Source organism: Eretmochelys imbricata, chromosome 3 (genome assembly GCF_965152235.1).
Source record: "Eretmochelys imbricata isolate rEreImb1 chromosome 3, rEreImb1.hap1, whole genome shotgun sequence".
In the NCBI taxonomy this organism is placed as follows: Eukaryota; Metazoa; Chordata; order Testudines; family Cheloniidae; genus Eretmochelys; species Eretmochelys imbricata.
In genome coordinates this window covers 36,044,012-36,065,453 of record NC_135574.1, presented here as the reverse complement: position 1 = coordinate 36,065,453, position 21,442 = coordinate 36,044,012, and the positions used below count along the sequence as shown (strand labels likewise).

Sequence of the window (21,442 nt, the reverse complement as noted above, 5' to 3'; positions counted from 1 at the left end):
ATGAATACCTAGCATCCTGGCAGTGAAATAATTCCCTTCTCCCCCCGTACCTCCACCCCCAAGTATTTCTAGAATACACAGTATTAGAAATATAAATAATACCAGAGACAATATTCTAACTATAAAAGGCCTTCGCCAGGAAATGAACATAGGAAAATTAGCTGTAGAGAAAAGAACCTGAGGAGCAGGATACAATGGGAACAGTGAAAGGAGAAAACATGGGCAAGAAAAGGACAGTGTGAAAAACAGGGGAGTTTGGTAATATAGTAATGCTACATGCACATTTTAAATTTAAATTTCTCTCTTTCCTTCTCTTTTCCTTATAAAATGCAGATAAAGAGATTTGATAATTGCAATCTTCTTACTAATCTTCATTCCAACCATTCATTTCAAAACTTGACTTAAAAAAAAAAACTTTTAAAATCCGTTATCACTTCAAATGTGAAATTTCAAGAGCTGTCATGATTCAGTTAACAACTCCCTTCTCCCCTCCCACCCCCCCGAAACCCCAAACTAACCTGGACGGAGTGCCAGACTGCTCAGAGAGGGTGTAATCACATTGCCTCTGATAGCTGGACTACAGAGCATATAAAACCTTTAGTTAAAACAGCAGGAGTTCGTGTTTTTGGAATGAAACATTGACCCGGTAGTCCAGACAGCCACAGCCAGCAATCTGAATGATTAACATGACATTTATGTAACCAAAGAATCAGCCTCCTTAATTTAAGTGACCCATTTGACTATAAAAGTTTCTCATGCATTTTCATGATGATTTTTAAATACTTTGGTTTTCTTCAAATGAAGGAAGAATGTTCTTGTAGTTAAAGGTAAATTCTAATCCCAGTTCTTCCATGAATATTTGGAGTGATTTTGGACAAGCCACTTAGTTTTACAAAATACCTAAAATACAAATATTGAATTAAACAACAAAACAGATTTTTAAATGTCTAAGTAGGCACTTGTCAACACATTGTTTTCTGCTTGGCAGTTAACCTACATGTGGATGAAATTAAAAAAACACTGTCTTGTGTTTCAGAATAAAACCTTAAAAGTAATATTTTTGAATGATGCAAAGTGCAGAGTCCCCTATACACCAGTTTTTTGTGTATACTTGTATAGGCACTGAAGGCCAAAGTGTTTCAGTGGAGATCTCAGGACAGGATGCTACTCTATCTGGGACCAATTCTGGTTGGTCTCTGGTCAAACTAGAGAGGTGTTCAATTAATAAAGGTAACTTAACATTGTAAAATGATTAGGGATACCTTTGGGTAGTTACTTACAAGGAAGGAGGTCTTTAAATACAGTACTATTTATTAGTTTTAATCCTTACTAAACTAATTATAAGCGATTCTGAACTGAAACCCCCTATACAAATTACCAAAGCCACACCCAAACCCCAACTGCACCCACACCAACTGGCCCTCCAGACCTTGCCTTCAGGCCCTTGTCCCGCAACCTCAGTTGGCTGAACACCATCTAGCCGATCTGTCTCTGAAACACACCCAGGAAACAATCGGTATTCACTCATGCTTCACATCATCCACATCTTTGCCCTGGTGTCCCACCCCGACACCAAGTGGCAGGACCTGCTGCCACCTAAGGAGGACCAGTCTGTACTACTGCCCTCCTGGGATACTAGCTGATGGCTCCTTCATGGAATCATGAGCACAGGCATGTACCTGGCATGGTTCAAGAACTCCCCTGACACCTGTTCTTTCTGTGGCCAGAGGGAGATCCTGGCATACTTCTATGTAAGGTGTGTCAGATTGTAGACCCTCTTCTGGCTCCACTAGAACCTCTTACAGATATCCTGGCTGCACTGTCTCCCATACCTCCTTATCCTAGTACACCCCATCCATGGGCCCAGAAAGTCACGAGACCTCATAATCAACCTCCTCCTGGTGCTGGCCAAGTCAGCCATCCATCATAGTAAGAGAAGGAAGCTGAATGGGGCACGGGTGCTCTGTGACTGTGGCCTAATTCCTGTGCCTTATCTGCTCACATATCAGAGTTCTTCTGAAGAGCATCCACTGACTCCTTAGACTCCTTTAAGGAGCAGTGGGAGCTGTCTGGCGTTCTCTGCTTCGTGCGTCCCCATCCCCCCCAATCCCTCATTATTACCCTCTGACCTCACGCCTGATCCTGTTTTTTTCATTTGTTGTCTGATGTAACCACCTGATGCCTGGGTCCAGTGGTTCCTCATTCTTAATTGAGGGGGAAGGCCTTTTGTTTTGGGTAGGCCTGTGCCTGCCCACCCTCAGTGCGTCAAACAGTACCCACACCAACTCTGAAAAAGTCTGAATCCAAACTTTGCAGGTTTACTACCCAGGCACTTCCTTAAAAAAATAACAGACACACAGATTAAGGACAAAACTTTGGAACCAATGCACACCGTAGTGAGCACACTTTAGTGAGCACCTAATCACTCACGTAGTCTCATTGGGTTTCCACAATATGGCCTTAAGAAAAAATTAGAAGAAAAATAAACAAACCAAAAATAATAGTTGGGTTTATAAACAATAAATCCCGTTGAAAATGTGATCATTTTTGACTGAATTGCAAAATGAATAGATATATAAAAATAATTAGTCAAGCAATTTTTATAGGGCCTCACAAAATGTTAACTTGAAGTTTAAATTATATTTGTCTTAGATATAAGGCTTGAAAGCTAAACAAAGGATTGCAAACAGAAGGATAACACATTCCCCAAGACAGCAGTGGTACAGATTCAGAGAGTTAGTAGGGTTTGGGAAGTGGGTAGAGGTGAGACTAACCCACTCTGGGTCCTCTAACTGACTGGAGAAAGCCAGCAGGAGGGGAGATCTGCTGATGGCTATTCTCCAGCTTTACCTTTCACGTCTAACACAGGACAGGAACTTTTTAAACCCTGTCTTACAAAAAGGTATAAAAGGAAGCGGAGAATTTGAGGAAATAGGGTTGAATCCAAGTGCTATTTTCTTTGATGCAATTTCAATAGACTCCCACAAGAAAGTCATAGAGCAACACCTGACACTGCATAAGTGTGTTATGCTGCATTGTCCAGATTCAATGTATGTAAATATGATGCAATATCTCTCAATTCCCATATCTCATCCTCTCCCTCCTCATTCCACCCTTTTCTGGGTGATATCTTCAAAGTTCTTTGGTGGTGGTAGTGCAAGGGGTCTGTACACTCTGAGATCATGGTGCTTCGTTCCATGGTCTGGCTCACACACAAATATTAGCCAGTGCAGAGAGTTCTCCTGCGATTAGTACTGTGTTTGCTGGTGTAAGAGTGGAAAATGGCCCAGATGTCATTGAAGATGCCAAACCAGGCTGTTATGACCTATGGGCTGAGTGTCAACATTCTGTTGCCTTGCACAGAAACATGCTATATATAGATACCCACACAGCTAGGTGCTCATGAATATACGGTGAGCAAATTTCACTCTCTCAATCAAATAATGAAAAGAACCTCTATGATAACACACTGCAATAATCCAGCCCTCATTACAAATTTTTAGTTGACAGAAAAGAATAAAGAGGAACCATGGAACATAATCAAATCTCCCCCCAATAAACAATAATTTACTTATATTTATACCAAATAGAGCAAAATGCAGCCAGAAAAACAAAGATAAAAATGTGATATCAAAATTATGTTCTGTACAAAGACTAAAATGTTAAGTAGAGCACCTGTTTGTGTGCAACAAAGGTCTTGTATGAAAGGGGGAAGGCACAGCAACACAGTACACAGGCTTTTACAGCATGTGTTTTTGCAAGGACTATAATACATGTTTTTAATCTATGAAACATCTGGGACCAAGAAATCAATTTGTACCTTTTTTTTAAGATAGAATAGTTTTAAAGTTTGTAATCCAGTTTCTGCAATATAAAACTGCACAAAACTAACAGCACAGGGCTTTAGGCTTTTCTTGGGAATATAAAATATGCAGAATCCTACCAGGCCATATTGCCATGGGCTGTGTTGTCAAGGTGACAGAGTAGCTCCAGGGTTTGAGTGTTGCTTGATGAATCATCAGGGGATTCATGACTGCCTGATTCCAATTCCTTCGGCATCCTCCAAACAGCCGCACATGTCATGACTTTACTGTCTGAAGCTAAGCAACAGAGGATAATGTCAACAGATCATTGTACAGGAGACATACTGTACACATGCATCAACATCTACGCAAATCTTTAAGCAATGCACATCTGCTGTTTAAAATATTTAAAATATTATATTAAGCTGAATTCAAAGAACATACCACACAGATAAAGGCGCAGACCTCAAGTCAGCAATCAGTTCACTGCAGAACTCATAATTAGCATACATTTAACCCACTTTTCCATGTTTTAAAGCCAAAATTCAGTTCTGATGAAAACAGATTTTCCAAGTCCCATTCCCCATATGTTCCTTTCAATTAATGTTAGAAATGAAAATGACCCCTTCTCAAGTGTATAGTTTGCACCTTAACGGTAATAATTTAGCCACAATTTTAAAATTTGTTCTTGTGGATTTGCTGGGTTATCCCCAGTTTGCATGTATGGCACTAAGTCACATCCTTTGCTGTGAAAGACTGTTTAGCAAAGAGAGTTATCCTCTAAACATATATGCATTCAAATTCCTCCCTTTAATTCCAGCTGTAAAAACAGAGTTTCCAAAAAAGACAAATACAGGATTTATTTTTATTTATTTTTAAAAAAGCAGCAACATCTCTTGAAACCGCTTCATGTTTAAATTTGCCTTTTAAAAAAAAAGTGATGTTGCAAAATATAGGTGTATCTATGAGAACAATCTATCAGCACTAAAGGGAAAAGAATGTTGTGGGACCCATCTTCATTCCTGCACCGTGTGTAGCAATTTGCATCAGTGCAAAGTGGGTGTAAGCATTACTAGATCAGAATGGCAATAATTTGCAACCACTTTGCACTGGTGCAAATTGCTATGCAACAGAAAATCTGGTCCAAGGTCAACAAGGGAATAGCACAGGGGTGGGCAAACTTTTTGGCCCAAAGGCCACATCTGGGAATAGAAATTATATGGCAGGCCATGAATGCTCAGAAAATTGGGATTGGGGTGTGGGAGGGGGTGAAGGCTCTGGTTGGGGGTGTGGGATCCAGGGTGGGGCCAGAAATTAGGAGTTCAGGGTGAGGGAGGGGGCTCCAGGCTGGGGCAGAGGGATTCGGAGGATGGGAGGGGGATCAGGGCTGGGGCAAGGGATTGAGGTGCGGGAAGGGGTGCAAGCTCCAGCTGGGGGTGCGGGCTCTGGGGTGGGACTAGGGATGAGAGGTTTGGGGTGCAGGAGGGTGCTCTGGGCTGGGATTGAGGGGTTTGGAGGGCAGGAGAGGGATCAGGGTTGGAGGAGGGGGTTGGCGCGCTGGAGGGGGCCGGGTTGCAGGCTCCGGGCAGCACTTACCTCAAGCAGCTCCTGGAAACGGCAGCCATGTCCCCCCCATGTCCTATGCAGAGCCGCGGCCAGGCAGCTCTGCACACTGCCCTGTCTGCAGGCACCGCCTCTGTAGCTCCCATTGGCTGCAGTTCCCAGCCAACGGGAGCTGGGGGATGGCGCTTGGGGAGGGGGCAGCATGCAGAGCAAGAGCCAGAGCAGGGCCTTACTGCTGTTTCCAGGAGCGGCCCCAGACCCCACTCCCCAGCGGGAGCTCGAGGGCCAGATTAAAACAGCTGGTGGGCCAGATCCGGCCCACGGGCCACAGTTTGCCCACCCCGGAATAGCTGGTCAGTACAAGATACTGCTGCACACAAAAATCTTACCATTGATGGCAATAGTGAGGAGACTACTAATAGTAGGGGATTGGGTTGTGGGGGGCAGTTTGGGGAAGATAGAATCCCTATTAAAATGGTCTATATGAAAATCCAATGGGTAAGTAATGGTTAATTTAAAAAAAAAAAACATTTCCTTTTGAAGAGTCGCTTTGTATTAGGAACAGAGATGAGCGACTTCCCTTTCTGAGTATATATGACTGGTTTTAGTCCGGAGCTATGAACTGAGGCGGTTCTGCTGACTTTGAGAATTGAGGGAAAGGAAACGGAAGCAACTGTACTACAAATCAGTATCTTGGACTAAGGTGTCAGCAACATGGATACAGAAACCAAACAAGTCCATATTACAAAGCAGTTTGACGCAAATATATACGAACTACTTCCCCAGCGACAGAAAGAGGGTAAGCATTTAATCCAAAATAATTATTAATAAATCCTAGTTATCAGTGAGATACAGGAAAAGTAACTAGATAAAAATTGAATGAAATTAGGAAAAACCAATGGAAGAAGATGACAATCACTTCAAAGGAGGAGGGCTGAAGGGGAGGCTTAATTTACTGTGCAGAGTTCAGAATTTGTTATCTGGTAAATGTATACACTAGGATGTGACAAGAACAGAGTCTGGAATTTGTACATGAATTTGGTCAAAGAGGCGATTTAGAATCATACGGTGTTGGACAATCCCCTTTCGTCTGTTGCTATGCAGACAGACCTGTACTAATTGTAGTGCATGCTGAGTGATTGATCAATATTTAAAACTCAGCAAGTACTATGCCAAATTCCCCACTTCAATTCAATGTAGGTACTGAACAAAAAAGAAAAAGCAACTCTATGCTGTATTGATATTTTTCCTTACCAAAGGGTAAAGCATTGCACCTAACACACTATGCACCTCCACCATACAAATAAGAACTACCTACTTAAGCTAAATTTACAGTAAGTTCTGTGAAGACATAATTTCTTGAGAATGCTATGTTTGTGTACTCCGTATCAGCGATGAGAAAGCATATGGTTTAAAAAAAAAAAAAAAGCAAGCACCTGGAGGCTGTCCCACTAGCACCGAGAGATGCACAGAGAACCATGAAAGGAGTAAGCAGCTCAGAAGAGGCCATGGCACATAGACTCTCCAGAGTCTTAACTAGGGTTAAGATCCATAGAGCCTTTGGGGAGAAAATGGCAAGTGGTTTTCAGCTAGATTCTTTTGGGAGAGTGGTGAGTTTGGTATAGTCTTTGGTAGAAACTTCACTTTCATACTGTTGGTGGTGGTGGTGGTTTGGTTTCGTTTGGTTTTTTTCTGGCAAACTACCTATGACTAAGTTTGTCTAAAGGTAAAGATCATGATAAACTCCTCCTGCTCCCCATCAAAGGGTGAGGAAGATCCAGGACATCACCACTTTTTGCTTTAACAAATTTAAACCCTCTTTAACATCATTTCATTTCTTTGTCTGAGTCTGCTAGATGATCCACTATTATTATTTATATTTGTAGTGTAACCCACACACCTTCTGGGTGTGGCGTTCTGTCCCATCTAGTGGCACCAAGACCACTTAGAGCAGAGGTGGGCAAACTACGGCCTGCAGGACCTTCCTGCCTGGTCTTTGAACTCTCAGCCGGGGAGGCTAGCCCCCAGCCCCTCCCCTGATGTCCCCCCGCCCCTGTGGCCTCAGCTCGCCATGCCACCAGCACTCTGGGCAGCGGGTCTGCGAGCACATGCTGGGCAGCGCGGCTGCGAGAGCCGCCGGCCTGTCCTGGTGCCCTAGACTGCGTGGCGTTGCGACTGCCAGTCCTGGTGCTCTGACAGGCATGGTAAGGGGGCGGGGAGCGGGGGGATTGGATAAGGGGCAGGGAGTCTCCGGGGGCAGTCAGGAGACATGGGGTGGTTGGATAGGCGTGGGAGTCCCGGGGGGCCTGTCAAGGGGGGGAGGTGTGGATGGGGTGGGGGCAGTCAGGGGACAGGGAAGGGTTGGATAGGGGGTGGAGTCCCAGGGAGGCAGTTAGGGGTGAGGGTTTCCAGGAGGGGGCAGTCAGGGGACAAGGAGCTGGGGGGGGGGAGGGTTGGAAAGGTCAGGGGTTCTGAGGGCGGGAAGTGGGAGGGGGCGGATAGGGGGCAGGGGACAGCCGGTTTTGGGAGACACAGCCTTCCCCACCCGGCTTTCCATACAGTTTCGGAATCCGATGTGGCCAAAATGTTTGTCCACCCCTGACTTAGAGAGTTAAATGAGTCTGCTCTACAGCCTTGACTAACAGGCTGTTGGCTTTTAGCTCATGCTGTAGAAGCTCATGCATTGAGCGCCAGTGGTCCCAGGTTCGATCACGCCTGCCAACAACCGGGGTCTGTCAGCGTTACAGTAGTACTCAAGTGTGCTAGGCACTAAACATACGCACAGAAAGGCTTATCTCTCTGCCTGAAGAGCTAATAGTCTAAAAACAAAGACATTTTCCTGCAGTCATCTCCAGACTGCAATGGCTATAAGCGGAAATGAGTGTACCCTAAATGAGCTGGTTAACTGAGACAGTGCCCATATGCAGCTTTACACTATCTATTATTTACTGAAAAACATGGTGGAGAACAACTGCACTCTGATAATTTCCTGTTCCATGAAACCCAAAGTGGAGATGCTGGCTCTGGAACACAGGAGTCCAGCAGAGATTGTGATCCAAATTTTAACCCTCTGAAGTTAACCCAGACTCTGAACATGTGAGCAAGACTCCTCAGCCAAGCATCTAAGAAAGAGAATTCTCCTGACCACCTCAATGCACCCTCATTTTGTGCCTTATTTCCAGCTACAGCCAAACCCTGATGCTTTAGAAGATAGCAAACAAAACAAAACAAAACCAATACAAAGAAAAAACCCAGAATACACCTGGCCAATCGTAGAAAGGGAAAAATTCCTTCAAGAGCCCTGCAGACAACCAGCTTACACCCTGAAGCATGAGATTTTATTGTATGATTTTATTCGATTCATCTCAGCAAAGAAAGTATTTTAAGCTCTGGAAAATATATCTGGGATCTTAATTTTAACCTCGGAGTATTTCTGCAAATGTTGAGTCTAAGGAAGATAGTGTAACTTGTCAGTTGGAGCCCCACTTAAGCTATTCTCATCAGTTTTGGATTTCACCAAGACAATACAAAAGCCAGCACATCACACAGATGCTTGGAAGAGTAAAGGAAAATAATTACTAATAGCAAAGAGAGCCACCTAAAGACTGGAGGGAGAATCTGAAGTGGGGCAAAGTTATCAAAAGCACCAAAGTAACTTAGGTGCTTTTAAAATTTTACCTGCAGCCACCAATAAAGAAAACCCACTTAAATTTCAAGTGTGTGCAGTAACTGGGCAAAGATTCTATCTAACTACAGTAACTATAAATGCTGTCAAGACCAAGCCGGAAATGTGCCTCACTATCGTATGCACAGGAGACACCATTGGGTGGTGAAAGCATAAAGATATATCATACTTCCACATCTTGCAGACTTGGCTATGCCATTCCTTGGAGCCCAGTATACAGTGTCCCCTCTGAGAGGCTGTTTATCTACTTTGATATGATGTATATCAGATGCCATTTGTTCTCCCAAAATGCAAGAGAAGCTTATCTTTTTGAAATGTAATTTGACCAGAACAGATTTACTGCATTAATGGCTGTTATTTTGTAGTACTTACTTGAAGCAGCAATTTTTTTAACTATTCAATTTTCATCTTAAAAAACTGTTCTAAGCTTTGCTACGTTAGTGCCTATCTTTATAATACAATGTTACCATGAAAACTAACACACACTTACAAGGGGGCCCTCTAGCTGAGAAGTCATTTGTCCCTGTTCACTATGGGTACCTCTACACAACTTGTTGCAGTGACCCTCACAGCCCAGGCTGACAGACTTGGGCTAGTCAGGCTCAAGCTAGCACTCTAAATATGGCTGTGGAGACAGTGCTTTGAAGTTATGGCTCAGGCTGGATCTCGGGCTCTGGAGCCCTGAGCCCGGCAAGCCCAAGTCTGCGGATTAGAGCTAGGGGGCTCACTGCCGCCAGCTGGGTAGACATACTTAAAGGAGGAAGTAGTTCAGTTATTTAGCCTTCTCTGGTCCAAATTTACAGAAATCTAAATGAGAAACTTCTATCCATGATTTATCAAGATTAAAAATGACCTATTGTGATTACGCCCTCTTCCCCACTCTATAATGGAAAAAAGCATCAACCTCACTGTAATGACAGTATTTCCTAAAATTTAACATTTACTATAAATGCTCTCCCCAATGCTAAGGAGATGGAAGTATCTGAATTTAAAGGATAGCAACCCTTCACTTCGTAAGGCAAATGCTTTTGTATGAACCAAACAGATGCCAAAAGATCTAAAGCAGAAGGGTGGCTCAGATTTTCATGTGTAAAATGGTATAACATTGCACATCAGCTTAACTTCATTTGGGAGTGGCTAGGGGATGGAATCCAGTATGCATCGAAGATGGGGAGTCTTCTTGGGACTATACAACTATCTTGCATAGTAGATGCACAAAATGCCCAAACGTATCATCTTAAAAGACTTTATTCATAGCTGGATTTGGAAATGCTCAAGGAAACTGATGGGCCAGTATCAAGCTCTCATACTATGGTCTAGTCTCAAGAACTGTATGTTCCTTGCAAGCCTTACCAGTTCTATTTTTAAATTTTGAAAGTATGCTGAAATTAGATGTTTGGCTGATTTCACTGGTGCAGAAGTACTTAATTCAGAGCACTTTTCATCTTCCCTTACACTCATTTTAATGTACTTATATACAGCTCTAACAATTCATTCCCAGAGGTGTGAAACCAAAATGGAATTGCCATGGCCTCACATGGAAGCAATTTTAGGTATGCCTAGTCTAAGCCTGGGTTTAATTTTCCTTTTATATAAAGTATTTAAAAACAGATAGTTTTCTCTCTGGTGAAAGAACCAGGAAGGCCTGGAATAGATTGTAAAGCGTCAACCCATTATTACAGATGGAGTAAAGTTCTATTGGGGGTCATAACTCCTCAAACCAAATAATCAGCAGCTACAGATCTATAGGAGACTCAGTATAAAATAGCTCCACCTACATATGAACAAGGCTCCCACAGCTACCTTCTCAATGAATATACAACAAGGGGATCACTAACTATACAGTACTTGCAGAATTGGCCATACATTTCACGCCCATGTTACTTTGGAAGTCTCTCATTACTTTACATTTTCCATTTTTACTACTATTGAACAGTATCACTTTAGCCCTTGATTTGTCTGTTCCCTTAGAAAAGATGTGAACCTGCACCTTCATGCAAATAGAAATGTATATTTCATTATGCAAGATGCCACCCTATGGAATTCCCTTTGGAGATCTCTGCTACAGTCTTAACTCTCCCCAGTAGTGACATGCAAATAGCTTTTTACCACCTTCTCACATACTATTTTTCAGATACAATATCAAACATTTTTTCTATAACTTTATACACATGCAGTACTCATCATGTTACACAGTTAAATAACGATTCCAAATATATTTGACTTAAATCAAAAAATCTTTTCTTTCGAAAACTATGTAATTTAATTTTCAATATTTTTATTGTTTATTTTTAGGAAAGTACAAAACAAAAAGGGGACATTTAAATGAATAAAGGAGTTATTACTGATATTTAGATAAAAAATGCAAACATACAAGGCTACTGCACTGGACCTTTAAGGTTCTTTCTTTTAAGCCACTTAATCATAAGTCACATAGCATATTAATTTCTTTCCTAGCAGCCACCAAGCCTTTCTTAGGCCACATCTACATTAAAGGATTTTTCCTCCCCATTGGTGGTAGCCCATGTGTAAATATACAGCTATAGTTACTTCTACTGTTTGTTTTTACACCAACACAACCTGCTGACATTCTCTTTGACTAGACACCATTGGAACACCTATCTTAAAGAACCTTATGAGGTACATTCAAAAGGAACTACTCTCCTGCTCACCTTAAGAAGACTGTAAATTAGAGTCCCTCAGTAAACCTTAAAAAAGTCTGAAACTCTTACCTTACAAAAAACCTCAGTGAATGAGGCAAGGACTTCTACTGAACGTTTGCCACATTCCCTGCTCATCTTACAAGGCTGAGCCCTTGTCTCATTCACTGTACACCTTCTATACATTTTTCTCTGTCTATCTACATTACTTAAATGCACCCATATAGCGTGGCTTCGTTTAGCTGCACACTTTACAAGTAGAGTGAGAAAATGTACTGGCATGCACAGAGTGCAATTTTTGGTGGGTCACAATTCAGTTAAATCAATACCAATTTTCAGTGGAGTACTCAAAAGCACTTCTCAATGAGGGCTATTTCCATGCTATTTCAACTTTCCATCACAACAACTGCTCAAAAAGAAGTTGCGAGAATGTGTTGTAAACATGTGAAGTATCCTATTTTCTCACCCCCAAACATGCTCCCTCTTGGACTCCAAAACAGTTGAATAATATTTGTTCCAACTCAAAGTATTCCCCTTTGAGAAGAGGTCAAGGATGAAAGAAAAATTTGAGTCTAAAAGGTGAACACTTCAGAAAGATGTAAGCAATGATAAGAATTAAAGGAGAAAGATGTGTAATCTTAGCTACTAGTCTGCTGCTGCTCCTGCTTTACAGTGCATTACATACAGTAATCCACTGGCTCTCAACCTTTCCAGACTACTGTACCCCTTTCAGTAGTCTGATTTGTTTTTCGTACCCCAAGTTTCACCTCACACTTAAAAACTACTTGCTTACAAAATCAGACTTTGTAAAAATACAAAAGTGTCACAGCACTCTATTACTGAAAATTTGTTTATTTTCTTGTTATTACCATATAATTATAAAATAAATCAATTGGAATATAGATATTGTACTTATATTTCAGTGTACAGTATAAAGAGCAGTATAAACAAGTAATTGTCTGTATGAAATTTTAGTTTGTACTGACTTCGCTAGTGTTTTTTATGTAGCCTGTTCTAAAACTAGGTAAATATCTAGATGAGCTGATATAACCCCAGAAGACCTTTGTGTACCCCCAGGAGTATGCATACCCCTGGTTGAGAACTACTGCAGTAATCAACCCACTTAACCAAACATAAGCTAGAATGCAGTAGTCCCTGTACATGCCTCTGCAATGCTACACAAACATCTAGAAGCTGGAAGCAAACGAAAAATGTCAAAGAAGAAAGGCAGAACTGATTCCAGATGTATATATTTGTTCAGGACACTTGGAGAGACTTCCCCTTTATGAAAGGTGGCATGGGACCTATTATAGATTCATAGAGTTTAAAGCCAAAAGGAACTGTTGTAATCACCTAATTCAGTAGTTTTCAACCTGGGAGCTGCAGACTATGTCTAATATTTCCAAAGGGCCCGCACCTCCATTTTAAAATTTTTAGGGCTCCGCAAATGTAAAAAGGTTGAAAGATGACTGACCTAGTTTGACCTCACGTAAGACAAAGGCCAAAGAGTTTCACCCAATAATTCCTGCAGTTGAGGGAATTATTCTTCCCTAATATGTAAGCAAATACCTCAGGTCCACAAGTTTACAGACTGGACAGTAATGGTTGAAAGAGAGCCATTTACAATCACTACATAGAAATGGGGTTTGTTTTGGGGGCTTTTTAAGTAGAGTATATACTGGAAAGCTGCAACAAGTTGAGCGATTGGGTATTAAGTAAATTTGTATTTGGAGACTTTCTGAAAAAAATTATCTTCCTTGATAAACAGCAGCTTTAAAAAGGGACACAGCATATAATTTCAATGGATATACTGAGAAACTATTTCATATTTAGATGACTGACATGGTAAATCTGAATAGATCCATTAGAAGCAGCTGCAGTCCAGCACACCAATGTGGATAATAAGTATACTGAATTAGAGTTCTGTTATTATATAAGAAAAAAAAACTACACTCACTGGTGTTTGAACCATAGGTGACTTTCTGAACTAAACAGCTTTAATTTTTAAAATTTCTCTCTCACACTATCTTCCTTCCTCCGCCCTATTCTCTCCCGTACCACCACCACCCCCCGAAAGTAGCTAGAGACACAAAGAAATCCAGTTAAGAAAAAACCGGTTACTAACCTTCCATAACTGTTGTTCAAGATGTGTTGCTCATGTCCATTCCATGACCTACCCTTCTACCCTTTGTCGATGGACTGCAGGGATGACCGAGAGGGGGAAGATTCCATTTGGAGGCCCAAGTGAAATGTCTCCACTTACCCAAGTAGGCCACCTTTGTGGAGGGTTTTCTGTTACCTAGCAAGATTTTCTGGACCTGCTCCAAGCAGGCTCGCTCCTGTAGGTTCAGCCATGCAGTAGCCACGCTGTCAGGTACAGGGAGGCGAGGTTCAGGTGGAGCAAGCAGCCTTGGCTCTGCGAGATTAAGTCTGGGCGTAGTGGGAGCTCTAAGCGGGGTTGTTACCGAGAAGCCAGGAGTGTGCCAAATCAATGCTGGCATGTCCACACCGGCGCTATCAAGATAACTTTTGCCTTGTCCTTCTTGATCTTTAGGAGGACGTTGTGAACTAGGGTATCAGTGGAAAAGCGTACACAACAGCCCCTTCACCATGAGAATAGGAAAATATCAGACAGGGAACCCTTGCTGAGCCCATGCATGAAGCAGAACTTTTAGCATTTCCTGTTCTCTCTGGTGGCAAACAGGTCCACCTGGGGAGTCCTCCACTTCTGGAAGATGGCATTGAATACCTCTGGGTGAAGGGACCACTCATGGTGAGAAGACCTGCTTAGGTGATCCGCCAACGCATTGCGGTCTCCTGGGAGGTGTGATACCTCAAAGTCCCACAGTCAGAGAGTCTCTTGACACAGGAACAAGCTCCCCCTTGCTTATTAATGTAAAGCATCGAAGCCGTGTTGTCCATCAAGACCTGCATTAGCTTCCCTGAGAGATGGGGAAGGAACACCTCGCAGGCCAAGCATTTGGCCCCGAGTTCCCTGACGTTTATGTGCAGGGCGAGTTCTTCTTGGGACCAGAGGCCCTGTGTTCTGAGACCGCCAACTCCCCAGCGCAAGTCTGAAGTGTTGGAGACTAGAAACACTGACAGGTATGGGGCAGTGATTGGCAGCCCATTCAGCACCGACTCAGGGTCTATCCACCAAGTCAACAATTCCAAAACAGACGACGGGATCGTGAGAGTCAAGTCTATGTGGTGCCTGCCCGGGACTAAACTGACACCAGCCACAGTTGCAGGGGTCTGAAATACAGCCGCGTGTACTGCGCCACTGTGCCATGTGGACTAGCGACTTGAGGAATACCCAAGCGGTCGTGAGCTGGTAGTCCTGACTCAGGCGATTAGCTCCAACATAGTTTGGAACCAGGATTCCAGCAGGTAGCCTCTGGCCTGAGTGGAGTCAAACACGGCCCCTATAAATTCTGTTCTCTGTACTAGAACTAGTGTTGATTTCTGCTCGTTTATTAGCAGACCCAACTCTCGACAGGTGGCCCTTACTACGTCAATGCAGTGCTGCACCTGAGCCTGCAAACAGCCCTTGAGTAGCTAATCGTCAAGGTATGGGTAGATTTGGATGCCCCGACATCTCAGGTAAGCTGCAACCACCGCCATACACTTTGTAAAAATCCTTGGGGCTGCCGATAGTCTGAAGGGCAGCAAGGTGAACTGGTAGTGGTGTTGGCCCACCGCAAATCAGTGCCCACGGAAGACGGAAATGTGGAAATACACATCCTTTAAGTCAAGGGTGGCATACTAGTCTCCTGGACCCAGGGAGGGAATGATGGAGACCGTGCAGAACTTCAACTTCCTGAGATATTTGTTGAGGCAACACAAGTCCAGGATGGGCCTGAAGCCCCCTTTGGCCTTTGGGATTATGAAATATCGAGAGTAAAACCCCTTCCCTGTCAAATCTTGAGGAACTTCCTCCATGGCTCCCTCACGCAGGGCGGGTTACACCTCCTGGGTGAGAAGTTGCTAATGAAAAGGGTCCCTGAAAAGGGATGGGTTTGTGCAGTGGAAGGGAGGGGTGCACAGAAATTGCTAGTGTGTACACAGTTGACACAGTACTGAGTGCCCAAAGGTTCAATGTTATGTGGAATCACGCAGTCTGGAAGGGAAACAAGCAGTCCAAAAACAAAAGGGGGGGGGGGATGGATCCAGGTATGCAGTCCTCGGACACACCCTCAAAAGGCCTGCATAGACCCACCAGGGTATCTACCCAAGCTTGACTGAGAGGCTGAGGCAGAAGACAAGGACTACCAGTGTTTATAGCCCTTTCCCTTCTTTCTAAAGGGTTTGTGCCTGGGAGACCCTGAGAACCTGGGAGGCAGTTGCAGCCAGAAATGTTTTCTGGAGGTCGTAGGCATGTACCGGCCCAGAGAATGTAGCCTTGCCCTTGAATCTTTCAGGCCATTCAGCTTGGCATCCCTCTGTTCAGAGAAAAGCGCATTGCCCTTGAAAGGAAGGTCCTGGACCAACCACTGCACCTTGTGGGAAAGGCCCGATGACTGGAGCCATGAACATCACCTCATGACTGCAGTAGCCACTGATCTGGCTGCCAAGTCAGCTGCATCCAAGGCTGCCTTGAGAGAGGCTCTGACCAGTCTTGCCTTCCTCCAGGATAGCAGCGAACTCCTGCTTAGACTCCTGTGGGAAGGAGTTTCTGAAATTGGTCATTGAGTCCCACAAATTAAAGTCATAGTTCCCCAGCAGGGCCTGTTGGTTTAATCTGATGAAGTTCAACAAGGACAAGTACAGAGTCCTGCACTTAGCAAGGAAGAATCCCATGCACAGTTACAGGCTGGGGACTGATTGGCTAAGCAGCAATTCTGCAGAAAAGGACCTGAGGATTACAGTGGATGAGAAACTGGATATGAATCAGCAGTGTGCCCTTGTTGCCAAGAAGGCCAATGGCATATTGGGCTGTATTAGTAGCAGCATTGCCAGCAGATCGAGGGAAGTGATTATTCCCCTCTACTCGGCACTGGTGAGGCCACACCTGGAGTATTGTGTCCAGTTTTGGTCCCCCCACTACAGAAGGGATATGGACAAATTGGAGAGAATCCAGCAGAGGGCAAAAAAACGATTAGGGGGCTGGGGCAAATGACTTACGAGGAGAGGCTGAGGGAACTTGGGGTTATTTAGTCTGCAGAAGAGAAGGGTGAGGGGGGATTTAAGCAGTGGGGGAGGTCTAGTTTGGATATTAGGAAACACTATTTCACTAGGCGGGTGGTGAAATACTGGAATGGGTTACCTAGGGAGATGGTGGAATCTCCAGCCTTAGAGGTTTTTAAGTCTCGGCTTGAAAAAGCCTTGGCTGGGATGATTTAGTTGGTGCTGCTTTGAGCAGGGGGTTGGACTAGATGACCTCCTGAGGTCTCTTCCAACCCTAACCTTCTATGATTCTATGACAGGGGTGGGCAAACTTTTTTGCCCAAGGGCCACATCGGGGTTGTGAAACTATATGGAGGGTCGCGTAGGGAAGGCTGTGCCTCCCCAAACAACCTGGCCTCCACCCCCTCCCACTTCCCACTCGCTGACTGCCCCCCTCCGAAGCCCCAACCCATCCAACCCCTCACCGCCCCCATCTCTCCCGCCCCCAACAGGCCCCCGGGGACCCCGCCCCCATCCAACCCCCCCGCTCCCTGTCCCCGACTGCTCTGACCCCTATCAACACCCCCGCCCCCTGACAGGCCCTTTGGGACTTCCACACCTATCCAACCGCCCCCCAGCTCCCTTACTGCCTCCCCCACCCCAGAACCTCCGCCCCATCCAACCAACCCCCCTCCCTGCCCCCTTACCATGCCACTCAGAGCAGCAGGCGCTCGCAGCCCCGCTGCCCAGCCGGAGCCAGCCACACCGCCGGGAGCTCGACGGTCGGGCAGGATGGTCCCGTGGGCCAGACATGGCCCGCAGGACCATCCTGCCCAGCTGTTGAGCTCCCAGCAGCATGGCTGGCGTGGATGTGGCGTGGCGGGCATGGATGTGGCCTGCGAGCCATAGTTTGCCCACCTCTCTTCTATGATATGCGAAGCTGTAGGCTGCCTCCCAAAGAAATCCAGTCTCTTGGCCTCTTTATTTTTCAGTGTGGCACTGGGCTGCCCTGCCTGTCTCTTTTGTTTGCTGCCAACACCACCAGGGTTCCAGGAGGGGGATGGGAGCATAAGTACTCATATCCTATTGCAGGCACATAGTACTTCTTCTCCACCCTTTCAGATGGGTTTGCCAGAGAGTCTTTACTTGCCCCTACTTTAGAGGGGGCCGCAAAAGCCAAGATGTCAATTACGCTGTGGGTGGACTCTTTCAGTTCCTCCACTTCCAGCCCAAGGTTCATGGCGACCCACTTCAGGAGCTCTCTATGAGCCCTAAAATCATCCGGTGGGAGCGGGTTGGAAGGTCTTGCTACCACCTCATCCGGGCATGACGATGAGGCAGCTAGTGCTACGGGAAGGGCTGGTACCTCCTCCTCAGCCTGTCCCACCTCGTCTCGGATCATTTCAGCGACCTCGGTGCTGTAATCCGCATCCGGTTCCAGATGGGAAAGTACCACAGTGCGTCTCTCAGATGTCACCAAGTGGGGTAGGGGCCCCGGTACCTGGGGGAACCTCCACGGGTTCCAAGAGTGCCACTGCATTGGCCAATGCTCTGGTGGCCAAGCTGTGGCTGCAGCGCCGAAGTCTGATGCATATTCCAGTAACCGCTACCCCTTCTGTGGCACTACCAACTCAACTTCAGACTCCGACGATGACTCTTCATCCACAGACCAACGCAGAGCTGTACCTGGTTCTGCCTCCAGGCGGTGCAGGGGAGCTGATGACTGGTGCTGGGCTGGGGGACTGTTGCATCAGGGCCATGCAACCCCTGGAAGGTGCTACTACCGCTGGTGCTGATGAGCTCTACGCGCCCCTCCGCCGCTGTGACTTTGGCAGGAGCAAGCACTTGGGGAGTGGGCAGTGCCAGGAGGGACAGCAAGTACTTCACAGTCTGGAAAGCCTCCAGAGTTGAGGGTGCCTGGAGACATGAGGGACCATGACCATTCCCAGGAGTCGGAGGTCACAAATTTGGCTCGGTGCCCTCAGCGGGGTTGCTGGAGCTGACCACTGCTTTGGGGATGATGAGTGACCCAGCACAGGTCTCATCACCTCTCCCCTTGTGTCCCTCTTTGGCACCGGCAAGCATCCTCTCTCTGCATGTTATTAGGCCTCTTCCTCGGCACCGGGGATGGCAAACGGTGCTGAGAAGAGCATGGTGCCAGTGGCACACTTCATACTGAAGATGAAGAGTTCGGCACTGATTTGGAGCAGGACATTCAGGCGAATGTGTCTGTCTTTTTGAATCCCCTGAGAGCCTAATACTTGTCTTTGACATGAGCTTCCCCAAGGCACTTCGGACAGGCTGAAAGTGGGTCGCTCACTTGCATAGAATTTGCCGCAGGTGGAGCATGGCTTGAAGCCTGGAGTCCCTGGGACGTCTCCCTTCAGAAATGGGACAATTAGCTATATTCTAACACTAAAATAACTATCAGTACAACTATATACAAAAACTGTGAAGACTAAACCAGTAAAGAAGGAAAGTCTTGCAAGAGCAAGAAGCCGTTTCAGCAACCGTCATGGATGGTAAGACGGAACAGAGAGGGTCAGGAACTGGTGGTACCCCTTATACCGGTGCATAGGTGCAGGGCTCCAGGGGGCACTAGGGCCAGCCCTATGGATTCCACTAAGGGGGAAAAAAACCTGGCAGCTGTGCATGTGGTGCGTGCACAACTAGCATAGAATCGACATAAGCAAGCACTCAAAGCAGAACTTTATTTTTTGTGTTCTGCACACTTAAAAAATTACATTTGAAAACTACTTTGGGGGCACTTCCAAAATTCAGATATGCTAGACCCAAGGATGACTCAGGGGACTGGTAATAGACTAGGGAGCCTATCATTAAAAACCACCATGAGAACTGGCACTAATTGAAATCCTTTGTTTACAGTCCCAACAGAGAAGCCCAGGCCTGCACAGGTGCAGAGACTCAAGAATTCCCTTAATCTTACACATGGTCCTTCCAGGTCAGAGCTGAAGCTCACTGGAAGGTCTGTGTGAAGAAACAAGCAGTGAACACGGAACAAAAATAAGGGAAAAAATTTTAAAAGGGTTGACTAAGCTGTTCCAATATTTCTTTTTTTTAAAATGGCAGTTTCCAGACTGGAGTACATTTTCTAATGGCAAAGTTTATTTAAATAAAAAAAATAAACCTCTTGAAAACAGGATTTTAAAATGTGAAAGCACTGACAAACCCTTGACCAAATTGATGCCAGTAGGTGCTGCCATAATATAAAAGAGAAAACCAAGGAATAAATTAAAATGTACACACAAGAGAGTACTACAAAAAGAAAAAGATCCTGCAAAGACTCAACTGGATTTAGATCACAATTATGTAGGGAATTGTCAGCTAGCATTACAATTCACAGCTGTTCCAATCATCTACTTTTTATTCTTCTGGCGCCCCTTGCTGAATAAAATCTACATTGCCACAGAAGTGTGCTCTGACATATACATCAATTGCAATCTTGACTTCTGCCATGAACTTACAGCATTTACATGCAGACCAGTTCTATCTGCTGAGACCTCCCTAATTATATTATTTTATACAACTATAGATATACACCTATATCATTCTTGACTAAATACATACAATAAGCTGTCCACGATCACTTCCCCTTTTCCATGAGAATACAGTAACCAGCTATTTCTAGCCTTTTGTTTCAAGACAATTTAAAAAAGGGAAAATATATTTTTCTAGGTCTCTATTAGTATATAAGATGTATTGTAATACGTAATTAATAACTGTACACATTAGACTTATGTAAGAGTTGCATTCTCAGTCTAATCTTTCCTGTCATTTCATTTCATTCCCCCATGTTTAACCTTGAAACCCAATTGATAATACTTTCTACATCACTGCCTGCAGATATTCACACTGGAGCAGGAGGAGCTGAAGTTTCACTGCCTGACAGGGTTTGCTCTTTGATCAGCTCAGGTGGTGCAGAGCCAGCTGGGCTGCAGTTATTCTGTTGCCCAGGGAACAACAACTGAAGTGTATACTTCCTAAATCTGCACAGGAGGCACTTCTGCACCATTGCCACAGCAGCTCTTGCTGTGCAAAGCTGAAGTGGTGTAGCTGCTATAGCTAGAACCCAGCTGGTGCCCATTAATGCTCTCGGTATGACAGGAACAAACAGCTAGTTTTCAGAAACCTCATTCTTTGCATTGACAAACAGATTTATGACTCTCCTTTATTAATGAATATAAACATCCTTTCCGCCCTTGAATAAAATGGAGAAATTCAAAAGAAATCATTATTTCAATGATGCTTTATTCTAAATAATACTTTTGGAGTCTTTAGTTTGCTCATAAGAAAATGAACTACATTGCCTCTATAAAGTAATGTCTTATTACAATCGCAAGATGTAAAATACTTCCTTATTCTGTCTTAATACTCAATTAACAATTTTAAAAAGGGGTTTTGCCTATTCAAAACACAAGAATGCAAGTTTTCATTCCTGTGCATTAGCTATTTCATGTATTTAAAAAATCCCAGTATCAGTTTGATGAAATGTAACCACTGCAAATACTTCAGATGCTTACGTCTTTTCACACACTAAGACCAAATGTTTGCTTTTGAAGATACACTTCCACTCTGCTCCTGTGTAGGCAGTACAGTAGCTTATT

The 21,442-nt window shown here is 44.5% G+C and overlaps 1 protein-coding gene across 4 annotated transcripts in view; it reads right to left on the bottom strand.

The window, feature by feature from the left end:
- EIPR1 (EARP complex and GARP complex interacting protein 1) overlaps positions 1-21,442 on the bottom strand; it is a 171,165-nt gene that overhangs the window by 83,093 nt on the left and 66,630 nt on the right. For 3 of the 4 annotated variants that reach the window (XM_077812577.1, XM_077812578.1, XM_077812579.1), the window contains one exon: positions 3,944-4,100. The exons of the other annotated variant lie outside the window; for it this stretch is intronic. In XM_077812577.1, coding sequence (XP_077668703.1) covers positions 3,944-4,100 — 157 coding nt within the window. The remainder of the gene's footprint in view (positions 1-3,943; positions 4,101-21,442) is intronic. 4 annotated transcript variants of the gene reach the window in all.